Here is a 26328-nt window from a genome sequence, read left to right as displayed (position 1 = left end):
ACCGCCCAGAGTGGCTGGGGAAACCCAGCCAGGTGGGCGGTATATAAATAAAATAACATCATCATCATCCAGTCATTCTAGTAGTCAAGCATGGAAGGAGAAGGAGCTCTCACAGCCACATGCACAAAGGTAAACATGGGAACACGTGTGTATTTATGTATTTCGTAAAATTTATATACCACTGGTTTATAGAACAAACCTCAAAGTGGTTTACGAAAAGTTAAAACAATAAAATTATCACTGAAAAAGATATTCCCATAGTTTAAAACATCCAGAAAGTTTAAAACCAGAATAGAACAGACAAAACAAATCAAAGCTCATGCAAACTTTCTAAACTACTGTGTGGGGTCGTTTAGGCAAAGAGGTTTTCAGCTGGTGCTGAAAGGAATACCTGCGGTATTTCAAACACCTGCCTTTTCCATGGTTAGAGAGGAACCTTGCAGACCTCTCTCTCTTCCCTCTCTCATTTTCTCCTGCTGCCGTTCCCCACAGGGATGAGAACACTGAAAACGGTACCGGCATTTGCCCTTGGAATCCTGTAAGGACAGAAGGCGAAACTCTTTTAAGTCATAGGTGCATAATGAAATACCTGTGGTGATTGTAAATCGTTTGTTTTCCAGATGAAGATTCCGATTCCTATGTGCCTCAGTACTCCTTTTACAAAGACAGTAAGTACCTGGATGTTTCGAAGTCTGAACTCAAGTAAAAGCTAAAGATTTGAATGTTATGAAAGAGAACATGTTAGTGGACTGTTTGTTGAATCCCATTACTGCAGGAGAATCGTGGTGCTTCTAGAACGCAAAACCTTTAACGTTTTAGAACATTGAGATCTTGTTGTTTCCCCTTCAGACGTAACCATGTTGTGTGTGTTTTTTTAATGCTCCCTTTTCAGCAAGAGCACAGACTTCAGTACCCCGTTCCAAGAGCGAGAACGACACTATCGACATGGAGAAAGTGGTCAAGAGATCTGCCACTCTGCCCTTGCCAGCTCGAACCTCTTCTCTTAAACCGAGCACTGAAAGGTAACTTGGTTTCTCCTCACCAGGAGCACTTTAACTTGCGCCACCTGTTTTGCAACAAGCCTCTGAGTTTCCCCTCAGTTCAAACCAAGTGTGTTTGGCGCAGTGAGAAAGGAGAGGTGATTGCATACTTTGTGCGTGCATCTGGTTCCAAACATAAGGCAGTAATTACAGTTTGGTTAATGGGCTCCAGCGCATTTTTGACAACTGGAATTATGCTTTGGCGTATCAGTATAGGAAATCAAAGAAACTCCTCGCGCCCCTAATTTGAACCACGCGGTTCTCCAAGCCTGATTTTTGCTTTTGGTTGAAGCATTTTTGTGATTAAACTAGGATGAACCTCCCAGTGAAAATATTTCGTTTCTGTAACAACAACAAACTATATTCCGCCTCAGGAATGATTGGGAGCCTCCGGACAAGAAGGTGGACACAAGGAAATACCGCGCTGAACCTAAAAGCATTTATGAATATCAGCCAGGAAGGTCCTCTGTTCTGAACAATGAAAAATTGGTAATGTTAATTTTATCTTACTAATACGCTTTCCCCTCTTCCTGCATCGCTGGCATGCTTCCATGTGGCTAGGTTTTACAGTCTTGTTTTTTAAGTTTCCGTCTAAACTTATATTTAACATCTTAAAAATCCTCCGTCCTGTTTGAAAACAGCTGGTGAATAGGCCAAGGCCCCTTCACCGTTGCAAAGTTCTTTGGAGTGTGTTGAATGTGGTCAGTTCGCTTGCCAAATACTTAATAATCCGTGTTGGACGCCACAATCTGTTGGGTGGTGGGCCTGATTTTTAACGCCTTGTATTATTGGTGCATTCAGTGTGGAATCTAAGCAACAATGAGTTTTAAATAGGAGAGTTTCCACAAAGTTTTTAAGTTAAGAGAAAGCAGGCTTTGTTTCTTCTCTTTTGCTTCTGGGTTCTTCCTGTGGCCAAGGTTCGGAACATAGTGACCCTCCAGATGGAGTTGCTAGGGATCAAACCTATGACCTTTCGCATGCAGCTCCAACCAATGAGTTTTGGTTTCATAAATTCATCTCTGCTCCTTCCCCATGCAGCAAGTGTCCTGGGCAAAAGCTCCACTTGTGGGCGAAAGCTCAGCTGGGTCTGACGGAAGGTGTGTTTCAAAACATCTGGAGAGCATCATTATATTTGTAGGCTGCTGTAGAGTCAGTGCCATCTTGCAGAGATAATAATGGGCTAAATGGACCATAGAGTATCTGCAAAAGGTCCCAGATTCAGTCCCTAGGACCTCCAAGCAGGTCTTGAGACATCCTCAGCAGTGGCCGACCTTTGGGTCTCAGATTTCTCCGGCACCCTGTGTGAGGCCAAAAATCAGCAACCCACCCACCACCTTTCATTCTACATCATAGGTTTTTAAATTAAAGATTTTCTTGTGTTACAAAACAAACAAATGTGTGGGGGGGTACATGCCATCTTCGCTTTCAATTCATAGAGCAGGCATCCCCAACCTGCGGCCCTCCAGATGTTTTGGCCTACAACTCCCATGAGCCTTAGCTAACAGAACCAGTGGTCCAGGGTGATGGGAATTGTAGTCCAAAACATCTGGAGGGCCGAAGTTTGGGGATGCCTGTCATAGAGTCTTTATCACAGTTCGTTTACAGTGGTCTCCAAACTTTTTTCAAAGAGGGCCAGATTTGATGAAGTAAAGGGCCTTGAGGGCCAACCAAAGTTATTGACCTTTTTTTAGGATTGACGTTGTTGAGGGTTTTGTTTTTTTAGGATTTTAGCCCAGGAAATAAACTGCTATGGGGGCCGGATTAAACCGACCTATGGGCCGAATTAGGCCCCCAAAACGGACTTTGGACATGCCTGAATGTAGTGAGAGACACTTTTGTCAATAGACATCCTGTGGTTTGGGGGGGAAAGAGAGGTTGTTTGTTGTTTTTTCGTTCTGTTGCATAGTGCTAGTGTAGGGGGTTGTGTCAGCATAACACAGGACTTTTGCACCTCACAGACATTGCGAGAGGTTAGGGGGTCCAGAGTTGTGTTGGTTGTGTTCAGTTGATTGCAGCATGACCTGTTTGTGTGTAGGTTGTGGTGCCACCAAAGTTCCACTCCCCTAAACCCACCACTGTCCTCTGTCTGAGGCACTGGAGAGAAACTCCCGGTCAGTGTAGCCAATTCTGAACTGGATGGCCCAAGGGTCTGAGTCCGTAAAAGGCAGCATCCTATTTCCCTGTGATCTGCACAAGGCAGCATTTTATGTTTGTACAGAGCTTTGCGAAGTTTCGAAGCTGTTTCTCATTAAGCAGAAGGAAGTCTGTGTTAAAAATACGACAATTGGCTCAGTTCAAATGATTGTGGTTTAGGAGGATTGTGAACAAGCCACAGACTTTCCTCTCTCGTGTGTAGCCGCCCTTTTGATTTTTTCCGTTCTTTGCTATGATGGACAAACTAGCTCTGCGCAAGCACACACATGGAACATCTTATGCCTGCAAGGAACATCATTCAGAATGTAGAGCTAGAGCTTTTGCTGTCTTATGTTTTTGGTAGCAGCATACTCCCCTTCAGGTCTAGTGTTAATGTTTTAAATGGCTGACCCCATGTCTTCCTGCTCAGTTCTCTATTGACTACCGCAGTGGTATATACCATCACAAGGGATGGTCACTTGGGGGGTGTTTTTTTCAGCTAAGGGAGCTAGGCCTGTTCAATTTATTAGGCTTAGCATGTACCTTCTTCCCAGTGCTGTAGCGTGGGTTGCCGGTGCCCGGGACTGTGTGGAGGGATGGAGGCGAGGGAAACGTACAGAGGACGCCTGTGCATTCAGCTGCCTAACGGCATCCACCTCACCCAGGAAATTGCAGCTGCAGAGATAAGAAAAGAAGAGTCATTTTGTTATCTGCAGAGGTCACTTCCTGGTTCGCATGGAGAAGCTGTTTCCAACGGAGTCCAGCGATGGAAGCGTGCAGCTGTACTGAGGAAGCACCGGGTGTTGAAATTTTGCACCCAGGGAAACTGCCTCCGGGGCCCGCCCCCCAGGCTACACCACTGATTCTTTCCCCCCGCCTTTTCCCCCATTTTTGGCCAGTCCTCTTCTGTCCATTTTGTCACGGCTAAAATGGCCGCTGTTTCTTTAATGCTTAAAAAGCTGTGTCAGCATGAGTCAGCGGCCTGCACCGGGTTGTATATATAGAGTGAGAAATGTAGGGTTGGTTGGTGAAAGCTGGTAGTGTTGTTGTGTGTCAGTCGCTTTTGCACAAAGACTTTTAAGAATAAAAGCAGAAAGCACTCTGCAAGGATATTCTTGTGGATTCTTTTATGCCGACAAGGGTCCGAGGACCAGGCTGAGGAGACAAAGGGAGGTCAGAACCCTTTCCTTTGTTGTTGTTGTTTTTTACAAACACTGACAGGTTATGGGCCCAGTGTTTCTGAGCATGTGCAGAGTGCAAAACGACTGACAGCATCTCAGCAGGGAGCTGATGAATCCTGGTGGTGTCAGTGGCTGTGCGTTGGAGCAGTTGGTGGCAAGCTGTAACTTGTCTGCAGCGACGCTGGAGTGGCTAGGATCTGAGGATCAGGAAAGCACTCAGCGTCGGCTACTGGAACAGTTTGAACTGCTAGAAGACCGCAGTAGGCGACTCACAGAGCAGCTACACCAGTTGTTATAAACACTGACACATTTTGTGTTTTAATTTTCATAGTGGGTGGGGGTTTTTTTCTTGTACCTCACTTGTGATGCATAGCCTTCAGGGGGCCCATTCTGCTATTAAAATAAATCAGCTTCTAGCTTTAAAATCTTCTGAACGATGCTCTGGGCAGGCACAGTTTATTCACACATCTGAAACCCGTTCGCATCTAAGTGGGAGCCTTAAATTAGTATGAAAAGAGAAAGAGGTGTGTGGTTGAGGGAAGCTGAACCTTTTCCCCATCTTGCTTCCTTAAGCTCTGTATACCTCAAGCACTTTTCTCCCCAGGCTGTCTCACCTCCAGTATCAGAAAAGCCCTCAGAACAGTGATTGTCCTTTGTTAGAGCCTGATATTTGCAAAGAAGATGACTAAAGATGCTTGAGGAATTGCGTCTTTGCGGATTTCTAAACAAAAGGACCTGAATCTCTTCCTGATGGAACTTAGCTGTCCGTCAGATCTTACACTTTTCCAGCTGTCATAATCCAGCGTTATTTGTGCAGTTTAGACATACCAAAATGCACATTTAAATACATATTTTGAGAGAAAATGAACATTTAAATATGTATTTGGTTGTCTGTGTGTGTTGGAAGGATTCTTCTGTACCCCAGAAATTCCAAATTTATCTAAGAATGGAATGGAATGATGGGACTAAATACATGAAAGTGTCATAGGCTAGCAGTCGACAGCTTACAGATATGGTTACAACATTGACATAGCTTTGCTCGTCTCACAGGCAGAGAGGAATAGAGCAGTTTAATTCTGAACTGCTCCTACCTCAATTAAGGTTTGTCCAGGTTTCCAGCCTTACAAGACAATTTGTTCTCTTTAAGCTTTAAAGAAGGCTTTTAAGTGGTTTTGTCTAAAAACTCTCTTCTAGAACCCTAGTGTGGAAAGTCTCTCTGGGGTAAATTGCAGCTAGGTTGGTAAGGATTAATCTCCTCCGCACCCTTACCAAGTCCTTAACTGGTTCAGAGGTGGGGATAAGAGACCAGGGACTCAGCTATACAGCTGCAGATAAAAAGTTTTAAATGTGTTTTAAGGTGCAGTATACAAATGTGACACTAGATGGCGAAAGGGAGCTATGCAAAATTCAATGTATTTCCCCAAACGTGTTTTTTTTAAAGCATTTTCACAGCGTTTTTTATATCTGTGTCGAATCCAAGTCGGAGGAAAATTCTGAGCACAGGACTCAGGCATGCGTACTATCACAAGTAGTTTAAACATTTGAGATGTGTTGAAAGTGAAAACAAGAGTTATCTGGTATTTGGTTCCTGCTAGTTGGAATCCTTGTTGAACTAGCAGAAAGAGTTTTGTGGAATGTGAGAGCTTACATTTTTCTTTGCTTTTGGCTGCTAAGGGGTACTTAGAAAAATACCAGTCAGGCCTGCAAGGTGTCTAGCAGACTCTGCAAGACTTTGCTAGAGGAGGCCTGAGTCAACATGACTCATCTCAAACAAGGGCTAATATCTTTAGCGCCCTTGACAGTTAAGGTCTCATAGCATCTTTTTACAGTGGAAAGATTGGGGAAAGTGATTGACTTACGATGAGCCAGAAAGCAAATGTTAATATTCCTTCCCCCCTCCTAAACTATAAAAAAACAAAACACATCTCTGTAATTTGTCAGACAATCTCACTGCTGCAGTCAAGTGACCCCAAAACACAGAAATAATGGGGGATGGGGTATATTCCTGGGACCAACAAGAATGCTAGTCGCTTTGTATAGCTGGAATGTCACTTTCGTTTTGAGTTTGGAGTCCATCTGCGCTTGCCAAGCAAAACATTATTCTGCTGTATTCAGTCCCTCGTGCTAACATCATCCAAGGAGAATGGAACCAAAGCACTGTGCAGTAGCTATCGTTTGGGAAGATTAAATCACCTTTTAACCCAGGTGGATTCAGCACATTTCCCAGATTTCAAAATTATGGTATCAGGTACACCTCGACTTATTTTATATTTGATGCAAAGCAGTTTGCTCCACTAAGAGCCAATGTTTAAATGTGCTCAGGTATTCAGCGTACAGTGGTTCTAATTAACTACATCATTAAGAGCTCCAGCTTGTTGCTTTAAAACAGAACATAAGTACAAAAAGGGAGAGCCTTTCTTGGTAGTCATTCTGGTCCTGTCCTGTCCTGTCCTGTCCCTACTCTGTTGGTTTTGTCTGAACTCTTAACTTTTACCCTTGTATTAAATGTTGGTGGTCTAACAGAACAGAGTCTTGTGTGTCCATTCCCCTTAGAGACTTCTCAGTAACATGCTTTCTCTAACTGCGTCCTCTTTAGTTTAGAATTTCACCCTTCATCCTGTTTGCCATTATGAAAAAGGGTTTCTCACATATCCATGTGCTGTTAAAGATGCCGTGTTCTGCACCCACAAATAAATGGGGGGGGTGTAGCTGAGGCGGGAGGGGTCACAACGGAAATTGCGACCCAAAGTCTTAATTTTGCAGAAGGGTATTTTTCAGCAATTGGATGTTCCAAGTGGATTGCTCTGGAAATTTAAGCAGGACTTAATAGGCTTTATTCACGTTATATTTAGTGAAAAGGAAAGTCACGTGTCTCCATATGTCGCCCCGCTGTTGCTGACAATGTCGTCTGCATTTCAGCTGAGGGGAAATTTGATTTCACCAGCTCTCCTCCTTAATTTGCTTGTCAATACAGTGGTACCTCGGGTTAAGTACTTAATTCGTTCCGGAGGTCCGTACTTAACCTGAAACAGTTCTTAACCTGAAGCACCACTTTAGCTAATGGGGCCTCCTGCTGCTGCCGCGTCGCCGCAGCACGATTTCTGTTCTCACCCTGAAGCAAAGTTCTTAACCCGAGGTAATATTTCTGGGTTAGCGGAGTCTGTAACCTGAAGCGTATGTAACCTGAAGTGTATGTAACCCAAGGTACCACTGTAATGGCATTATCTGTCCTGGTTCAGAAATGACCCGTCTTCCTTCCCTGACACCTTTGAAACTCTGTATTGAAACAGAATTTCACCAGTGACATTAGTTCAATTCTATGCCTGTCTACTGAGATGCAAGCGCCATTGAATTCAATGGTACTTACTCCCAAGGAGCTGTGTATGACCGCAGCTTACATTGCCAAGTAATGGGATGTAGGCTGCCAATTGAATGCCCCATAAGCCACGGTGGGGGGGGACGCAGAACGCCGCATCTTTAACGGCCCTTTCCTATTCTCTGCATAATGTTGTCGTTCTCTTTCTTCCATTCCCGTATCACCAACTCCTTTAGACTCGGGATATAAGCCCAGAAGAGATAGATTTAAAGAATGAGCCTTGGTATAAATTCTTTTCGGAATTGGAGTTTGGGAAACCGGTAAGTTTTGATGGTCACAGCCATTAAAAAAAACAAAAACCCAGCCTGCCTTACAAAACGCACATGCAACACTCCCATCTCCATTCTGATTATAGTTATGACCGTAAGACACACACAAAAAATGCAACCTTGGGGGTTTTTTTAACAACAAAAAAAGCAGAAAGAATTTCTGTTTGTGCATCAAGCCACAGATGTACAGCCTCTTGATAATATCTGGAATTCACTAAACCTGTGTCAGCAGTACTAGTGGCCAGTCATATGCTGAAGTTTAGTAGGCCACTGCAATTCATGAGAAATGCGATTTCCTTTATTTTCCAGTGGGTGTTTCCCATTCCCCTAGCAACAGCAAAGGCGGCCATTTTCTTTCTTGCTAAATAACTTCAAACCAGGATGCCCTCATCAACTCTTGCCAAATCTTTCCTGAAATCTTTGGCCAGCTTTCTGCCAGCAGGATAAATCCTGTACAATACACATAGCTTGTCCCTCGCTCCCTGTGTACCGCTGCTTTTCTCCCAGCCACGGTGCTCCGAGGAAGCTGCAGTCGCTGCAAAAATCCCAGAAATGTCCTGATGGACAGACCCGTTGTGTTAATTTTTCCCACATTATTCAAAGTGGGTTTCAGATGCAGGAGTGTCATATCAGAATGCTGCAACACAAACAACCAAACTGAGAATTTGGTTCCATTGTCGTGTTGCATTTATGCACACTGCCTAGCATATTGTAGGTGCTTTACCAGTATTAAATTATTGTGGTGATTTCATGTCCGTGTTCATATTTTTGAGAGGCAACCAGGTGGAATAATTCTGCTGGGACGGATTATTCACCCAATTCACACAGATAGTCCTGCATGCAGAATCCAACAGAAATTGAAAGTTAATCCGTTCTTACGTAACTTTAGAACATTTCTGGTTGGGTACAGGTTTCATGGGATGACTTCTGAAACCAATCGCAATCCACCCAATTTTTGCTCTTGAAATAATTTTTATTAAGATTTTCACACCTTCCAAACAGTCATGAAATGCAGAATTAATTTTAAAAAAACCCTATCATAACAACTAAATTTGGGGCACATGTTTTGCATATCAACATGATAAATTAGGAAGGCGGCTCCCTCCCATTAGTGTCAGCCAAGGCCTAAACTCACACCAGAAGCTTAGGACTGAGGGTTCTTTGGCATCAAGTCAGCCCAGAAAATCCTCCTGAGTTTTTCCTCTTGCACGTTGTATAAATGGGTCCGATTGATCAGAAAAATTGTCCCTGGGTTAACGTCTCTGCCAGAGCAAGAGCCCACACCTTTGACCATGAAGGGTGTTAAGCATTGCAAACTATTCCCACCTGAGCCTATTCCTCCAGTTTCGTAAGAAGTGGAACAGATCTAGGTTTTCTTTTGCACGTTATGGGGATTCAAGAAAGCCAAGTGATCAAAACCACCACCCCCTCGAGCAAATTACCGTATTTTTCGCTCTATAGGACGCACCCGACCATAGGACGCAGCTTGTTTTAGAGGGGGAGAACAAGGAAAAAAAATCTCCCCCTCTCTGCGCAGCACCCTTTCAGCGAAGCGGCAGGAGAAACGGAGCCTCTTCCATTTCTCCTGCCGCTTCGCTGAAGGGGTGCTGCGCAGAGAGAGGGAGAATTTTATTTTCTTGTTCTACCCCTCTAAAACAAGGTGCATTCTGTGTGTTCAAGGTACGTTCACACGAAGCCTCCGGAGCGCAGCGGGAGTTCCCACTGCGCTCTGGAGGCTTCAGGCGGCTACCTTGGAAGCCTGGAGAGTGAGAGGGGTCGCTGCGCACTGACCCCTCTTGCTCTCCAGGCTTCCTTTTGCTGAACCCGAAGCCTGCGGAGCGCAGCGGGAACTCGCGCTGCGCTCCGAAGGCGGCCATCCCTGAAGCCTTCGGAGCGCAGTGCAAGTTCACGCTGCGCTCCGCAGTCTTCGGGTTCCTTTTGCTGAAGCCGGGAGAGCAAGACTCTCCTGGCTTCAGTGAAAGGAACCTGAACCCTCCGGAACGCAGTGGGAACTCGCACTGCACTCTGGAGGCTTCAGGCGGCTACCTTGGAAGCCTGGAGAGTGAGAGGGGTCAGTGCGGACCGACCCCTCTCGCTCTCCAGGCTTCAGCGAAAGCAATGCGAAGCCAAGGAGCGCGGAGGGAGCGCTCCCTCTGCGCTCCGGAGGCTTCGCGTTGCTATCGCTGAAGCCAAGGAGCCTGCATTCGCTCCATAGGACGCACACACATTTCCGCTTCATTTTTGGAGGGGAAAAAGTGGTCCTATAGAGCGAAAAATACGGTATAAATTGGGGTGAAACAGGAGCAGAAATTGCCAACGTTTTCTTATTAATTCCATGTCTGGAACGGAAAACAATCCACACAATACAATTGGTATGCACTGTTGTTTCTGACAATTTACAAATGATAGATAATGGGTTCTGTTTCCCCCTCGATTGCATTGTTTCCTCTGCATTTAAATTGAATGGAGTGGAACAATGCGATGACAACATAATTTATGTAATCAATTAAGCTGCGTAATTTTGCCACAGTGGACAGCGATTACAAATAGCATTGTTTTTGGCGGTTGATGAACTGGAGCAAACAGAAGCAGCAATGAATACAGGGTGGAATGGAAATCTGGGCTCCTTACATCCCTGGTTGTAAGAGCCATGAAATTTGTGGCTTTTAGGACTGTGAAAATGCACTCTGCAGTGTTCCGAGTGCATTCCCAGCTAGCGATCAGATTCCATCTAAACATTCATTCGGTTTTATTCTTTTTTCACTTTTACAAAAGTGCAAAATGCTATCAGCAAAGTGAAGTTCTGCCAGTTCTCCTTTGCTTACCCCCGCAGTGCTAAGTAAAGCTCCACTGTTGAAATTCTCACTTTAAGATCCCTATTAAAGGCATGGGAATCCTCTTAAGTGGGAAATCTGGATACCTTGCTAGGGATCAGAAGGGCAGATTATTCCATTAGAGGCAGCCATTTTAATAGGCCTACATTGAATTTATAACAGGGTCCTTTTTTCAGTGTAAAATCTGCCAGTATGGGCAGGAGGGAGGTGAGGTTTTAGCTGAAAGGGCAGAGAAAGAAGTGTCTTGCTGTGAAATTGTGAAAAACAAAACAAAACCCTTTGTCTGTGAAACATTTGCCAAGATGAGTTTGGAGCTGTTTCCTTGTTCCCCACTCAGCACAGACAGGCATGAACAGCCTAAATATATATAAACTGTGCTTCTTTACATTTCCCCAGCAATAACTCCAGCCATAGTGATGGCTTGTTTTTTTAACATGTGATGCCCTCAGGTTAAATGCTTAGGAATAAGGAAATCTGCGAATTACCCCAAATGATATCCCGTTACAAGGAGACTGTTCTCTATGAGATGCTTCTCTCAAACATGATGACCATTGCTGCCACTATATCTGTGAATAAGCAACTAGGGGGGCTTGTACCCGTGAATAACCCACGACTCCCCAGTACTGAATACTATGCTCCCCCAAATAAGCTGGAACTGAAAGCCATTAGGAAACGTAATTTCTGACTGAAAGCTTTATTTTGGCACGTGTTTCATTTGAGCATATTGAAGAAGCAGTTTGGATAGGGCAGGCATGGCCAAACTTGGCCCGCCAAATGTTTTGGGACTACAATTCCCATCATCCCCGACCACTGGTCCTGTTAGCTAGGGATGATGGGAGTTGTAGGCCAAAAACATATGGAGGGCCAAGTTTGGCCATGCCTGGGATAGGGAGAGAATTGGAACACCCTGAGGACCCCTTTTAAAGGTGACTCATGCCATTTTTCATTGGTCTCCGACAGTGAGCTTGGGGACAACATGGCTTTTTTCAAGGCCACAGTCAAATCTGGACAACCGTTGCCCATGGTGCATTGGTGTGTGTTTTAGTCCCATATTGGACTGAAGCTAAGTCCAATGGGACAATTGCCCCTGGTGGGACAGCCAACCTCATCTCTCCTCTCCTTGCACCACCATATCTCAAGACCATAGGCCTTCCAAGAGGACCTGAGGACTCTTACTGGGAGGGTTTATGGCAGGCTTCCTCAACCTCAGCCCTCCAGATGTTTTGAGACTACAATTCCCATCATCCCTCACCACTGGTCCTGCTAGCTAGGGATCATGGGAGTTGTAGGCCACAAACATCTGGAGGGCCGAGGTTGAGGAAGCCTGGTTTATGGCCTTCTTGTGCCTATGAACATAGGCCATCACATTAGGACTATTATTCCCTTCATCGTTTGAGGAACTGCCCCGTTCTGATTTGATCTCCCTTTCTGCACCTCACATTTCCTTCAACTACAATCTCTACAGATATACTCTGTGTGCTCAACATTAGTGCCTGAGCCACTGGTGGTTCAAATAGCCTATGAAGTGCTAATCATGGTGTCCAGGATGGGCTCTTACTGCCCATGTTTTATCAGTTTCTCCTGCTCAATTTCCGCTCTTACTGCCCATGTTTTATCAGTTTCTCCTGCTCAATTTCCGCTCCAACTGGAAGGGCTTTGGTGCAGACAACTCTGGCCTTGCCACCTGGGCCTATGATGGATCCCCATGACCCTTCTTTCATCCCTGCCCTCCCAGGTGTGTTGGTCCCAGTGGTACCTACTTCCCCCAATGTTTTGACTCACGGGCTTCAACTGGCCTGTTGACCAACATTTCTGTGGTTATCTCCACAACTCTGGTCTTGGTTTTGCTGGAAGCTTCTATTTCCTCTATGAAAGGTTAGCACATGGGCTCAAGGCAGAACAGCTCAAACTTGTTGCTGTGAATCCTGGTTTTTAATTGATTTAGATGGGTACTGCTGTTCTGGTCACGCCACCCATACTTCTGGTATGTTAGAAACCACCATATAAAGTTGGAAATCTCCTTGGGAGGGATGGTACGGTATGGTGTACCATTCCTCATTAGCATTTAATACAGAAAAGGTGCCGTATTTTTCGCTCTATAAGACGCACCCGACCATAAGACGCACCTCGTTTTAGAGGAGGAGAACAATAAAGAAAATGTTCTCTCCCTCTCTGCACAGCGCCTCTCCAGCAAAGTGGGAGGAGAAATGAAAGGGGTTGCGTTTCTCCTGCCACTTCGCTGAAGGGGCGCTGCGCAGCTTTCCCTCTCTGCGCAGCGTCCCTTCGTCAAAGCGGCAGGATAAACGGAGCCCCATCCATTTCTCCTCCCGCTTCGCTGAAGGGGTGCTGTGCAGAGAGGGAAAGCTGTGCAGCAGCTCTCCAGTGAAGCAAAGCCAGGAGAGCAAGAGGGATCGATCCCTCTTGCTCTCCTGGCTTCAGCAAAAGCGACGCAAAGCCTCCGGAGCACAGTTGGAGCGCTCCCGCTGTGCTCAGGAGGCTTCGGGCAGCTATCCCTGAAGCCAGGAGAGCACCGATCCCTCTTGCTTTCCTGGCTTCAGCGAAAGCTGCACACCCTGCATTTGCTCCATAAGACGCATACACATTTCCCCTTACTTTTTTGGAGGGGGAAAGTGCATCTTATAGAGTGAAAAATACGGTATATGGCTGCCCCTTTGCTGTATGGGAGCAACCATATTGTTTTGGGTTTTTTTCTGTACTAAGTGCCAGGGAGAAACAGCACATCATGGCGTACACCTGTGAGATTTCCACCTGAGTGGCAGAGCTGCCGATTTTCACAGCTTCGAGCTGCGGGTGGGTGCGGGGAGTTTTAAAAGTAAAATGAAAAATGGTAAAAGGCAGACATCAGATCATCCTTTCAGATTCATCGTCGGGGTTCAGATTCTGGAGTGGGCCGCATTCTGAAATGCAGAAACAAGTGGGTGCCTTCAGAAAAAGGGCAATCGACTCTATAGTGTAGACTTCCTAAATTTCTCCCCCAAGCCTAGTTTCTTCAGTGTACGTTGGGTTTGTTTTTCTTTTGTCTGCCACTCAGCAAACTCTTGTTGCTGGATGGCTGATAAACTGAACGAAAGGTTATAGAAGTGAATCTCCATTCCTAGTTTCATAAGACAAGGCAGCCTTGCTTCTCACCAGCATATTTTTCATTCTGCTACACCAGAAGCAGAAGCCGCTGATTTTGATTCCTATCAGTACAAGTTTCTGTTCCTTGGGCTCTGTGTAGCACCTCCCAAACCCAGATCGGTTGGGACCCGGGACCTGGTTTCCAAACCTGGGTCCTTAATTCACTTCTTTGACTAAATTCTTAATTTCACCTTCTGTTCCTTGCGAAAGATCAACAAGTAGCACAAAAGTGACATGAATAACTCTACATTTTCATTGCCCCACACTGCCACCTCTGGGATGTCAGCCATTTGTTAACATGGTATGTATTTGAAGTCTGGGAAAGGGGCTGGGGATCTATATTTAAAAGAAAAAGAAAAGGCAACCCCACAATTTGCTCTGTTTGTTTGAAAATCTTGGTTATACCCCTTCTTTTTTCAGGGGGGAAAGAATGTGCAATATTTATTTTTTATTCTGGTTTGGTTTCTTTAGCAAACTGTATTGGAAGTGCTTTCGAGCAAATTTCTAAAGCGAGCCCTGCAACACAATGCATGCGTCCTCTGTCCCCCTCCCATAATCTCCTGTGTTTGTGGTTTAACAGGTTGAACCCCTGTTTCTTTCCTTCCCCTCTTCAATTTTATTTCCAGTGTTGATGCAATTTCCCCCCAATGTACTCCCTCTGTTCTAATCCAGTTTCCATGTTCTTTGTGAAGTCTTTCCTTACCTTCATTTCCTCATTTCCTCCTCTGCTTTCCATCAGCCTCCAAAAAAGATTTGGGATTATACTCCGGGAGATTGCTCTATCCTTACTAGAGAGGATAGAAAGGTAATTCAAACATACGTTGTACTATAGTATGGTTTCTGTGTGTTTGTGTGGCTTCAGCTTTCAGTCTCTAGCAATGTTTGGATTTTACGTGAGTGCAAGTGGTGGTTTGGATTTAATTGATTTTGGATTCCTTATGCCTTGTTTCAGGCTGAAAAGAAGCCTTAAAGCGTTCCTTTTAACCCTCATTGGATCACAGCAGCCTCCTTGCTCTTGTGATCTGTAGCGATAATTGTACTAACAAGTGTTTTGTGCGGTACGAATGAATTTTTTACAGTGGTTTAAAAAGAAATATTTACAAGAAACACTACTAGATCATGGCAAATTCAGAAGGGAATCTAAGCCAGTTGTGCATTTGAGTATGGAAAAATATTCGACTTTCGTCTTGTCTATCTTTGTCACTTTAAAACAAAAGGCTCTGTTTTTTTCAGAATTAGCTTTTGTTTTGCCTCCCCTTATGTGTTGTTTCTTCCTTCTTCTTCCTTCTTTAACCAGACTGACCCAGAAAAAGACATCTACCTCTATCAGACTGAGTTAGAGGCAGATATAGAAAAAATGGAGAAAATGTATAAAGATAAGAAGCAGATGAAGGTATTTCTTCTTCATTCCACGCTGCTTGCTAATCCCTGTTCCTAAACTCTCTGCTCTAATCGGGTTGCGGCTGGATAATTAGCAAACAATGTTGCTGCAAATGGTATTACACAGAGGCTGCATTCAGATGTAACACTAAACCATGGTTTACAGTTACAGGAAGGAGTTTGGGCAAGCTTTGAGCTTGTGTATACTCCCCTCCTCTATGGTGCAGACGTGAGGTGATCGAAATCTTTCTGTTTCCATTTCCATTTCCAGTCAGCCACACACAGTTTAGCATTACGACTGTGATCAATAAAATATGGTGTACAGTAAACCTGCAACTTACCATATTTTTTGCTCTATAAGACACACTTTTCCCCCTTCAAAAATTAAGGGGAAATGTGTGTGTGTCTTATGGAGCAAATGCAGGCTCCTTGGCTTTAGCGATAGCAACGCGAAGCCTCGGAAGCGCAGAGGGAGAGCTCACCCCACGCACCAGAGGCTTCGCGTTGCTTTCACTGAAGCCGCCTGAAGCCCCCGGAGTGCAGCGCGAACTCCCGCTGCACTCTGGAGGCTTCAGGCAGCTATCCGCAAGCCTTCAGAGCGCAGCAGGAGTTCCCGCTGCACTCCGAAGGCTTGCGGATAGCCTCCTGAAACCTGGAGAGTGAGAGGGGTCGGTGCACACCGATCCCTCTTGCTCTCCAGGCTTCGCTTCGCTGGAGAAGCGCTGCACAGTTTTCCCTCTCTGTACAGCGCCCCTTCAGCGAAGCGGGAGGAGAAGTGGAAGGGGCTCCGTTTCTCCTGCCGCTTCACTGAAGGGCCGCTGAGCAGAGAGGGGGGAGAATGTTTTTCCCCCTGTTCTCCCCCTCTAAAACAAGGTGCGTCCTATAGAGCGAAAAATACAGTACGTTCTGGGGATCTCGCCCAAAGCCAAAATTGCATACAGTCAAAACCCACTTGCTTCAACGATGTGTGGGCCTGCCAAGGTTATTTTTACCCCTTTTAATTTTTGTGTGTGTAATTTTTGTGGGCTTACTGTGTTGGGGGGAAAAGGTATCTCAAAAGCGGTCAGAGCACTTTACAGACTCTATTTTCCTGGGACATTTCTGAATTTACCTAAGCCATCCTGGTTTCTGATTTGATCCCGGAATGTCCCGCTTTGCCTTAGGACATCCCTGTTTCTCATCGGAGAAATGTTAGGGAGGGTATGGAGTTATGTGACCCCCTGAGCCAAGGAGATAAGATACTATACAACCTTTAGAAGACATCTGAAGACAGCCCTGTCTAGGGAAGGTTAAAAAAAGGGGGGTGCTTAATATTTTATTATGTTTTTATATCTGTTGGAAGCCACCCAGAGTGTCTGGGGTGGGGTAACAACAAGAGGCAGCCCTGTTTAGGGAAGCTTTTAATGTCTGATGGATTACTGTATTTTAACAGTGGCGTAGCGTGGGTTGTCAGCACCCGGGGCAAGGCAAGTAATTTGCGCCCCCTAACCCGTGGATTTGCGCCCCCTAACCCGTGGATTTGCGCCCCCTAACCCGTGGATTTGCGCCCCCTAACCCATGGATTTGCCCTAACCCCAGATGTTGCGCCCGGTGCGGCCCGCCCCCCCTGCACCCCCCACGCTACGCCACTGTATTTTAATATTTTGTTGGAAGCCGCCCAGGGTGGCTGGGTATAAATAAGAAATATTATTATTATTATTATTATTATTATTATTATTATTATTGAATAGGACACCCTTATTTCCATCAGAGGAATATGGGAGGGTCTGGCTTTATCTCCCATGTAACTTAATTTTCAAATGCGTTTGATTATCCTTCTTATCCTTAATTAAAACAACACCCCGAAGCAATCTCATTGTAGTGTACAGAAACCAAAGTTTCAATGGCCCATTTTCTTTGCTTATGTTTCCCACCTCTTTTTGTACAAAACGGGTCGGAGGGAGGTATAGTAATTCTAAATAGAGCCTGTCTGCCTTAGAGCCAAGCCAGTTGTTGCTGTTGTTGTTTAGTCGTTTAGTCGTGTCCGACTCTTCGTGACCCCCCTGGACCAGAGCATGTCAGGCACTCCTGTCTTCCACTGCCTCCCGCAGTTTGGTCAAACTCATGCTGGTAGCTTCGAGAACACTGTCCAACCATCTCGTCCTCTGTCGTCCCCTTCTCCTTGTGCCCTCCATCTTTCCCGACATCAGGGTCTTTTCCAGGGAGTCTTCTCTTCTCATGAGGTGGCCAAAGTATTGGAGCCTCAGCTTCACGATCTGTCCTTCCAGTGAGCACTCAGGGCTGATTTCCTTCAGAATGGAGAGGTTTGATCTTCTTGCAGTCCATGGGACTCTCAAGAGTCTCCTCCAGCACCATAATTCAAAAGCATCAATTCTTCGGCGAATTGCATTTAAAGTGCATATATATAGCTTTGTTTCTAAGAAAAGCAAATAATTTCGGGGGGGGGGGGTGTCCCACGCAGGATCAGGGCTAGGGTGGTTAAGGAAGGGGGAAATTGCCCCTTTTCCTCACAATAATCCTGGGGGAAATCCCATCCAGTGTTGCAGTGGGAAGAAAGCATTGAACATCATGTCTGGTTTGGCACTTAGCGGTTGCAAAGTGTGATATCCACTATCCACTCCCAACCTTTTTATTGTTCGCTCTATTGAAAAGAAAACCGGCTTCAATCTGTTTCTTTAAACAAACAAACAAAAAATAAAGAAGCTTTTTATGATCTGGTGCACATGCATTTTACCTTCTACGCTAGAGAAATATAATCTTCTTTTGGAAAGTGATTGGCTTGGGCAGAAGGAAGTCGCAGAAGCCGTAATTATAAATATGTGCCTCCCACTCAGCAGTTTATTTCCCTTAATTTGCTTAAGGCTTTCTTTAAAATAAGGCATTGACAGCCAAATAATCACGGTGCAAAGGCGTGGCCCGAGTTAAAATCTTTTACTTCCGTGAAGGAACCTCCAATCAAATGCACGCCAATCGGAATCAGTGTATAAAGTCCAGGATTTGAATTTAGGGTGGAAAATTGCTCAGTGGAGTCCCTCCCCCTCTCTCTGTCTCCTTTTGCTTTGCACGAAAGCTTGTGCATATCACTGACTTATTTGTCTGGATTCTTGCAGAGTACGACGGGCTCCTCTCCTCCAGAAACTTCCTCGGATCATTTGCCTCAGTAAGTTTTGAATGCTGCGCTCTGATGTTGATGTTTTGAAGCATTTATCGCGTTGGGAGCTGTAGCTGCAGGTCCTTTAAGAGCTGTGCCCATGTACAACATCGCAGGAATCATTTTATGTGTGTCTAAGCGCAGGTGGCGCTGTGGGTTAAACCACAGAGCCTAGGACTTGCCGATCAGAAGGTCGGTGGTTCGAATCCCCGCGACGGGGTGAGCTCCTGTTGCTCGGTCCCTGCTCCTGCCAACCTAGCAGTTCGAAAGCACACTAGTACAAGTAGATAAATAGGTACCACTCCGGCGGGAAGGTAGACAGCGTTTCCGTGCACTGCTCTGGTTCACCAGAAGCGGCTTAGTCATGCTGGCCACATGACCCAGAATCTGTACACCGGCTCCCTCAGCCAATAAAGCGAGATGAGCGCCACAACCCCAGAGTCGGTCACGACTGGACCTAATGGTCAGGGGTCCCTTTACCTTTACCTTTAAGCTGGATTCAAAGGGTATATGGATGACATTTCTAGTTCTAAGTGTGCCCTGAAATTAGCACAGGCGAAAGGTTATTGGAGGGACCTAAGAAGGTTCTCTCTTAAAATCTTCCTCTGGAGAAATTCAGTCAGAATGTGCTTAGCTCCTTCAGGCTTTCTTTCTGCCATTCTGAATCAAATGAATCGGAGTTGAAATGAATATGCCGTATGCGGTGCTGTCACAGGTAACGTAGTGCAAGGGTTGATAATTTTTTTGACCTAGTGCGACAGATCTTTTATATTTCCTCACCCTGTGCACAAACTTGAGCAGGTGGGCGGGGCAACCCACCCGTCAGTCATCAGAAGACGTCAGGTGACAGGCGGGTGCATAGCCCCGCCCACCTGCCAAAGATAGCCCACAGGGTGTGTGAGGAGCGTGCTTTGCCAGCCCATGCCTCTCTAGGAATACACTGGCAAAACAGTACTTGTAGAATCATAGAACTGTAGAGCTGGTAGGGACCCTGAGGATCATCTAGTCCAGCAGCGGTGAAATTTACTGCATGTTACACCTTGAAATAAAATTTTATGAAGATGCAGTTCTGCTGGTATTTGACACCACTAAAAGTATCTAAAATGTATACGAACACATGAAGTAAATGTTGGAGATGTGGAGAGGCGGAAGGCTCAATGTTACATATGTGGTGCACCTGTAAGAAAATTAAGGAATTGTGGGGTGTATTTTTTAAAGAGTTCAAAAGAATGATTAAAGTATATCTCATATATGTGGGAGGGCGTTCCACAGGGCGGGCGCCACTACTGAGAAGGCCCTCTGCCTGGTTCCCTGTAGCTTTGCTTCTCGCAATGAGGGAACCGCCAGAAGGCCCTCGGTGCTGGACCTCAGCGTCCGGGCAGAACGATGGGGGTGGAGACGCTCCTTCAGGTGTACTGGGCCGAGGCTGTTCAGGGCTTTAAAGGTCAGTACCAACACTTTGAATTGTGCTCGGAAACGTACTGGGAGCCAATGTAGGTCTTTCAGGACAGGTGTTATGTGGTCCCGGCGGCCACTCCCAGTCACCAGTCTAGCTGCCGCATTCTGGATTAGTTGTAGTTTCCGGGTCACCTTCAAAGGTAGCCCCACGTAGAGCGCATTGCAGTAGTCCAAGCGGGAGATAACCAGAATGCCCTCATAGGCCAGCTTGCACCACTGGCAGTCTTCCCCACCCCTGTTGGATTTAAATGCCCTGGGCCTTGGTGGCTTTCCAACCAGAGGGTGCTGCTGGTTTTCTTCATGATAAGCTCGGGTTGTTTCTTTGATGGAAGCTAGAGAATTACTCCTGGCTATGCATTTCAGCACCACATAGAGAAGGAACAGCTGCTCTGCCTTTCTCTTCCCATCCTACCAGAGCCGTCTTTCCCATAGGGCTTAGTGGTGCGTCGCGCCAGGGCGCCAGCCTCTCAGGGGCGCCCCAGCAAGTGGGGGAGCTGGGAGGCTTTGCCAGCGGCCTCCCCTTTCCTTGCATGCCTGCCAGCTGCACCCCATCAACCATACGGCAGGCGGGTGTGGAGCTTGCCTCCCAAGCCTCCGCGGGAGGAGAACGATCCCTGCAGAGGATTGGGAAAAGGTCAACAACTCTGGGAAATGGGGGGGGGGGGCGGAGGGATCTTTGCACCACGGAGCCAGATAATAATAATAATAATAATAAATTTTATTTTTATCCCCCCCTCCCCAGCCGAAGCCGGGCTCAGGGCGGCTAACAACAATAAAATAATACAACATTCTAAAATCATTTCATTAAAATTAATTCAACTCAAATTGATGGCAACCATTAGGCTAAAGTTCTGTGAAGATTGCCAAAGAGGGAGTCAGGCTGTACCCTGACCAAAGGCCTCGTGGAACAGCTCTGTCTTGCAGGCCCTGCGGAAAGATGTCAAGTCCCACAGGGCCCTGGTCTCTTGCGACAGAGCGTTCCACCAGATTGGAGCCACAGCCGAAAAAAGCCCTGGCTCTAGTTGAGGCCAGCCTAACCTCCCTGTGGCCCGGGATCTCCAAGATGTTTTTATTTGAAGACCTTAAGGTCCTCCGTGGGACATACCAGGAGAGGCGGTCCTGTAGGTACGAGGGTCCTAGGCCGTATAGGGCTTTAAAGGTTAAAACCAGCACCTTAAACCTGATCCTGTACTCCACCGGGAGCCTGTGCAGCTGGTATAGCACCGGGTGAATGTGATCTTGCAGCGAGGACCCCGTAAAGAGTCTCACCGCGGCATTCTGCACCCGCTGGAGTTTCTGGGTCAGTCTCAAGGGCAGCCCCACGTAGAGCGGGTTACAATAATCCAGTCTGGAGGTGACCATCGCGTGGATCACAGTGGCTAGGTCAGATATGCTTAAGACGGCCCTGCATCTTACCTTCCTTTTGATTCTTACATTCCTGCCACGTAAAATACAGGGAGCCGACGTGTGTTTTGCATACAAAAATCTCTGCAACCCCTGGAAAGGCATGTGATCCAGAAATGCAAGGTGTTTTTGCTCTTAGCAATTTCGCAGCGGTGTGTTGAGCTGCCGGAACACCTGCCAGCATGGCCCGTCTACAATTGTGCAACTTTTTTTTTTTTTAATTGCTAAGGAAATTAAGTCTCCCTCCTCCTGCATACTTTTAGCTCGCCGTATTCCCCCAGCTACCATTCTGCAAAGAGAGAATTTGAAGCAGCTCTTGGAGATGTCACCGGGCCGGAAAACGAAAGGCAAATATACAAAAGTGTTTTAGAAGGTGGCGATATCCCGCTGCAAGGGCTAAGCGGTCTCAAACGTCCCTCCAGCTCGGCTTCCACTAAAGGTATGTCGCTAGAGCAACAATTTCCATGCATCTTCATGTATTGGCTGTTGTCAGTAGAACTTTGAAAACAGATTGTGTTAATATATCTGTGCCAGGAAATGGTGTGCTTGTGTCAGGATTTGAGATGTGAGGAATAGTTTCTGGGGTGGTGATATCTGACTGTACAATTTCATACTTCAGTCGGGGTGTGTGTGTCATTTTCAATGCCTCCCCACTTAAAAAAAAAACATTTAAAAATTTAGCCTGTTCCCTGCATGTTAGATTTCTACTTGCAGGGAGTTTTATAAAAAGGAGCATGTAAATCAGCCACATGCCATCTAGGTTGGTAAAACCCATTTTGCCATCACACAATTCTCTTCTCTTACTCTGCCGCACATGTAGACCAGGCCACAGTCAACCTACATTGGGATCAGATTGGCTTCAGATCCGGGAGTTTTATAAACCCAAGTACCCAGGAAAAGATTTGTTAATCTGCTGGTATCTGCTCTTCTTTCTGGGGTATTTTGACCCCAGGTTTCATGGGAGCAAATTTTCCTGCACACAATTTGGTGGAGGATTAAAGGGGGTGGGTTACTGATTCATCTCTAGAAAGAGTTTGCTTATCACTCATCTATCCTTTTTAAGTTGCCATGTTTGGCCCTGCTCACTTCCAAGCACAGTCCGGTTACGCTCCCTCTGAATCTTGCTCATGGTTTGACCTTCCCTGGCCATGATATTCTCTTCCCCTCACTCCCTTCTGTCTTCAGAGCATCCTCACGGACCCACATCATTTGGGCCAGTTTCCCCCACGCATGGTAGAGCCTTCTATTCCACCCATCCTCTTGCCGGTTTAGCTTCCTAAACTAGACATTTATTTGGGATTGCCTTGCCTGTTGACCTTACTTATTCTTCCACTGCGGTGCCCTGTGTGGCTTTTCTAGGCTGGGATGACTTGATAGAGAATTAACAACACTAGCAGTTGCGAAAGAGCGTAATAGAAGAGCAAAACGCATTATGAGCTGCAAACACTGTGGCTAATGCAATAGTTGTGGCGAATTAATGCAAGTCAAAGTTGTGCATTAAGCCCTGCTGATTTCAAAGAACTTGAATCATCCCTTGACAATCTGTGAAATGCAAACTTAGGAATCACTGGTGTTGAAAGCAATTAATTCTATGTTGACAGCTTGCTTTTGGGTTGCTTTTCTTTTACATTTTTGCAGTTCCTTTTCCGAATGCTATCTCTGCAACCTTGCCACACATTTGTTGTAAAAAAAACCAAAAAAAACCTGAAATTCCCAGGAACTCACAAGTTACTCAATGGAGTCTTTTGCCTATAGAGGTACAGAGAACGCTCACATTGGCCCCACATCTATAAGAAATACAAAATAATTAATGAGGTGTCTTTTGTGGAACCAATCTTTCTTACTGTAATAGTCTGAAGCTTTTCAGGTATATTTTCCTCAGGCAGAAAAGGGGCAAATTCTCAGAGTTTCAGAGGGCAACTTTGCAGTCACTTTTAGGCATTTTATCTTGGAGATTGCCATCTAATAGCAAAGCCTTTTTAACTGTAAACGTATAATAGTGTCTTTACTAGGAGTTCCTGGCTTTTGTAATGTGCACAGACACCATTTGAAGCACAGGATATAAATCTTCAAATAAATATACCTTTTATATTTGACAAGCTTGTGGCTATTAAATCTTCCAATTGTATATAATACAGTACAAAACAGTACAGCGCTCTCTTGAAGACTTGGAGACTCTCAAATCTCATCTGTGCCATCAAAGCGCTCGCCCACAAATGACAATCTGTTCTTTTCCATTGTCACTTCCAAGTGTGATGCGTGGGATGTTCAGAGCTGTTAATTTTTAGCCTTTAAAATCTCAAAAGAATCTACCTTGTGTCTCCATAGATTTACAGGGGTGTTAAATAGCGTCACATTGTATTGACTGAAATTATTAGCAGTGTTGCTGCCTTCGGGTGCTGAGTATTTCTTTATTTTTCCTTCAAAGAAGATTTTGCTCTTAAGCAGAAAGCTTGTGTGCTGTTTCATCTAATAACAGTTTAAACCAACAACTTGATTTATGCACAGGCGTTTTGCATGCTGGGCACAGCCAGTTAGATTGCAAGCTTTTGCTGATTTTCATATGAGCACTTACCATATTTTTCGCTCCATAGGGCGCACCGGACCATAAGGCGCACCTAGTTTTGGGAGGAGGAAAACAAGAAAAAATTATTCTGAATCCCAGAAGCCAGAACAGCAAGAAGGATCTGGCTTCTGGGATACCGTGTGGCTGTTCTGGCTTCTGGGATAAGCGCGCCAAGCCTCTTCAGGGCAGCAGGATGAAGGCTCCCCATGCCTGAAGAGGCTGCGCAGGGCTAAGACAGAAGCCAGGACTGGCACGTCGCTGAAGGGGCGCTGCGCAGTTCTCCCTCTCTGCGTCCTATGGAGCGAATGCAGGCTCCTGTGAAGGAGAGGCGCTGCACAGAGAGGGAGAAGGCGCAGCGCCCTTCAGCAAAGCTGGAGAAGGAACAGAAGGAGTCCCTTCTGTTCCTCCTCCGGCTTTGCATGACAGGCGCATCGCTCATGGAGCGCTGCGCCTTCTCTCTCTTTGCGCAGCGCCTCTCCTTCGCAGGAGCCTGCAGTCGCTCCATAGGACGCACACACATTTCCCCTTCATTTTTGGAGGGGGAAAAGTGCGCCCTATAGAGCGAAAAATACGGTAATATACCCTGTTGCTCCAGATTCCTAAAGCAGCGGCACTGACTTGTAGAGAACTTGCTTGATCTCTGCCGCCCCTAGTTTAGTCGCTCCTCTAACGTCGCAGGATTTACCTTCCTGAACACGAACAGTCCTGTGTTACCTCGGCAGCACAGCTTGGCTCTTCCATCGCTCTCCTGCATTCCTTTTTAACATTGCCTGTCTCAAGATTGCATTGAGTGAAGCCACAAAAAGCATGTCATTTCCCTCCCTTCCCCTCCCCTCTTTATCCACAGCTTTGCCACACTTAAGCTAACAGGTTGTATTTATTTTATTCTGCATGCTTTCCAGTGGATCGTAAAGGTGGGAATGTTCATACGATTGCACCCTCTTCAGTTAATAGCCGAACCCTTAACTCTAATAATGCTGGCCCAGTAGGTCGCCCATGTAAACATAAGAAACCCTTATCTGCTGCAAAGGTCTGCATTGCTGAAATTCTTCCGTCCAAATTCAAACCCAGGCTGGCTGCTCCACCTATTTCTGGGCAGGACAGAAAGGATCTCTTGCCTCACGAGAAAACGCAGAGCTGCGAAAACCTCCGCAGCTCTTTTGCCTCCTTTGATAGCAGGAAGGATTTTGAGAACTTGCTGATGAAGTCCAAGCAAGAGTTTGCTGTCAAATCCATCAGCACACAGAGCTTGCAAGAGTATGGATCTTCCAGCTCCAGGAAGGGCTCTCGGAAGAACGAGAAGGAGTTCACCATGTTGTATAAAGACATGCACCATATCAACCGCTCCGGGATCCAGCTGAGTAGCATTTCATCCTGCAGCGTGAAGGAAATTGCATCCCTGTTTGAAAACGAGCCGAAGGACAAGAGGGAGCCCAACCCCAGTCGGGAGAACCTGGAGCAGATCCCCAAGCACACGGTCTCCTCTCGCGTCACTGCCTTTGAGTTGCTGATCCAGAGATCCCTCTCCATGCCTGCTCTCAACTTCTCCAGCTTCCAGGTCAAATCTCCCGCTCCGAGTCTCTCTAACAGCTGCCTAGCTTCAGCTCATTCGGCCGAATACCTGTTGGATTATGCCAAGCCGGACCTGGGACCTGCCAACCTTGCCGATATGTCCTCCTATTCGTGCAGCAATACGGAGGACGTGACCTCGGAAGTCAGTGACCTGGCACCTGTGGAAACGCTCTCGGCTTGCACCGACGAGATAGATCTGTTCTCCAACATATCCAATGACAGTGGCGGCGACAGCATCACCAGTGGGCCCTCCAGATACAAAGCTAACCAGTGCAAAGGATCCTGCCCTGCTTCTTACACCAGGTTTACAACCATTCGGAGGCACGAACAGCAACAGTCCGGCAGAGGGGAACCCCAAGAAGATAAGCAGCTGCTTCCCAGAAATGTCTATCTCATGAGCCCTCTTCCCTTCAGACTGAGAAAACCCGTGCAGCACAGCTCCAGGAAGACTCCGCCTCTGCAGATCCCGGGAGACCTGTTGGCGTCCAGCTGTGAGATCCAGAATAATCTGGCTCGGTCGAGGGGGAGCCTGGTGGACAGGGTGGACAGCTCCCTCTTCCAAGAGCTGTATATCCGACAGAAACCTCCGGCTCCCAAACGCCTCTCTTCCTATGACGTCCTCAAAAGGTTTAGCCACTTCCTGGATATGGAAACATGCCAAAATAGCTCCCTAATGGACATCCCAGGTGCCTTTAATAATGGGAATGTTCCATATGCATTATACCACAACCTGGACACAAACAACAACCAGCACAGGACGTACTTTGGAGGTGGCATTTTTGAGTATTTTACTGGTGTTACTTCATCTGTACCCCACTTTGCT

At 46.2% G+C, this 26328-nt stretch overlaps 1 protein-coding gene across 50 annotated transcripts in view; it reads left to right on the top strand.

The window, feature by feature from the left end:
- Positions 1 to 26328, top strand: part of SORBS1 (sorbin and SH3 domain containing 1) — a 192319-nt gene that overhangs the window by 133565 nt on the left and 32426 nt on the right. For 35 of the 50 annotated variants that reach the window (XM_083615395.1, XM_083615392.1, XM_083615406.1 and 32 more), the window contains 8 exons: positions 621 to 668; positions 893 to 1022; positions 1415 to 1529; positions 7907 to 7990; positions 14714 to 14779; positions 15272 to 15367; positions 18465 to 18514; positions 21631 to 21806. In XM_083615395.1, coding sequence (XP_083471521.1) covers positions 621 to 668; positions 893 to 1022; positions 1415 to 1529; positions 7907 to 7990; positions 14714 to 14779; positions 15272 to 15367; positions 18465 to 18514; positions 21631 to 21806 — 765 coding nt within the window. Of the gene's footprint in view, positions 1 to 620; positions 669 to 892; positions 1023 to 1414; positions 1530 to 7906; positions 7991 to 14713; positions 14780 to 15271; positions 15368 to 18464; positions 18515 to 21630; positions 21807 to 24835; positions 26276 to 26328 lie in introns of all 50 variants that reach the window. The other 15 variants (XM_083615433.1, XM_083615434.1, XM_083615429.1 and 12 more) reach the window with 3 other exon arrangements.

This window comes from Podarcis filfolensis (genome assembly GCF_964270895.1).
Source record: "Podarcis filfolensis genome assembly, chromosome: 5".
Taxonomy (NCBI): domain Eukaryota; kingdom Metazoa; phylum Chordata; class Lepidosauria; order Squamata; family Lacertidae; genus Podarcis; species Podarcis filfolensis.
Note: the sequence above shows the minus strand (reverse complement) of the source record. Positions and strands in the feature narration are given on the sequence as shown.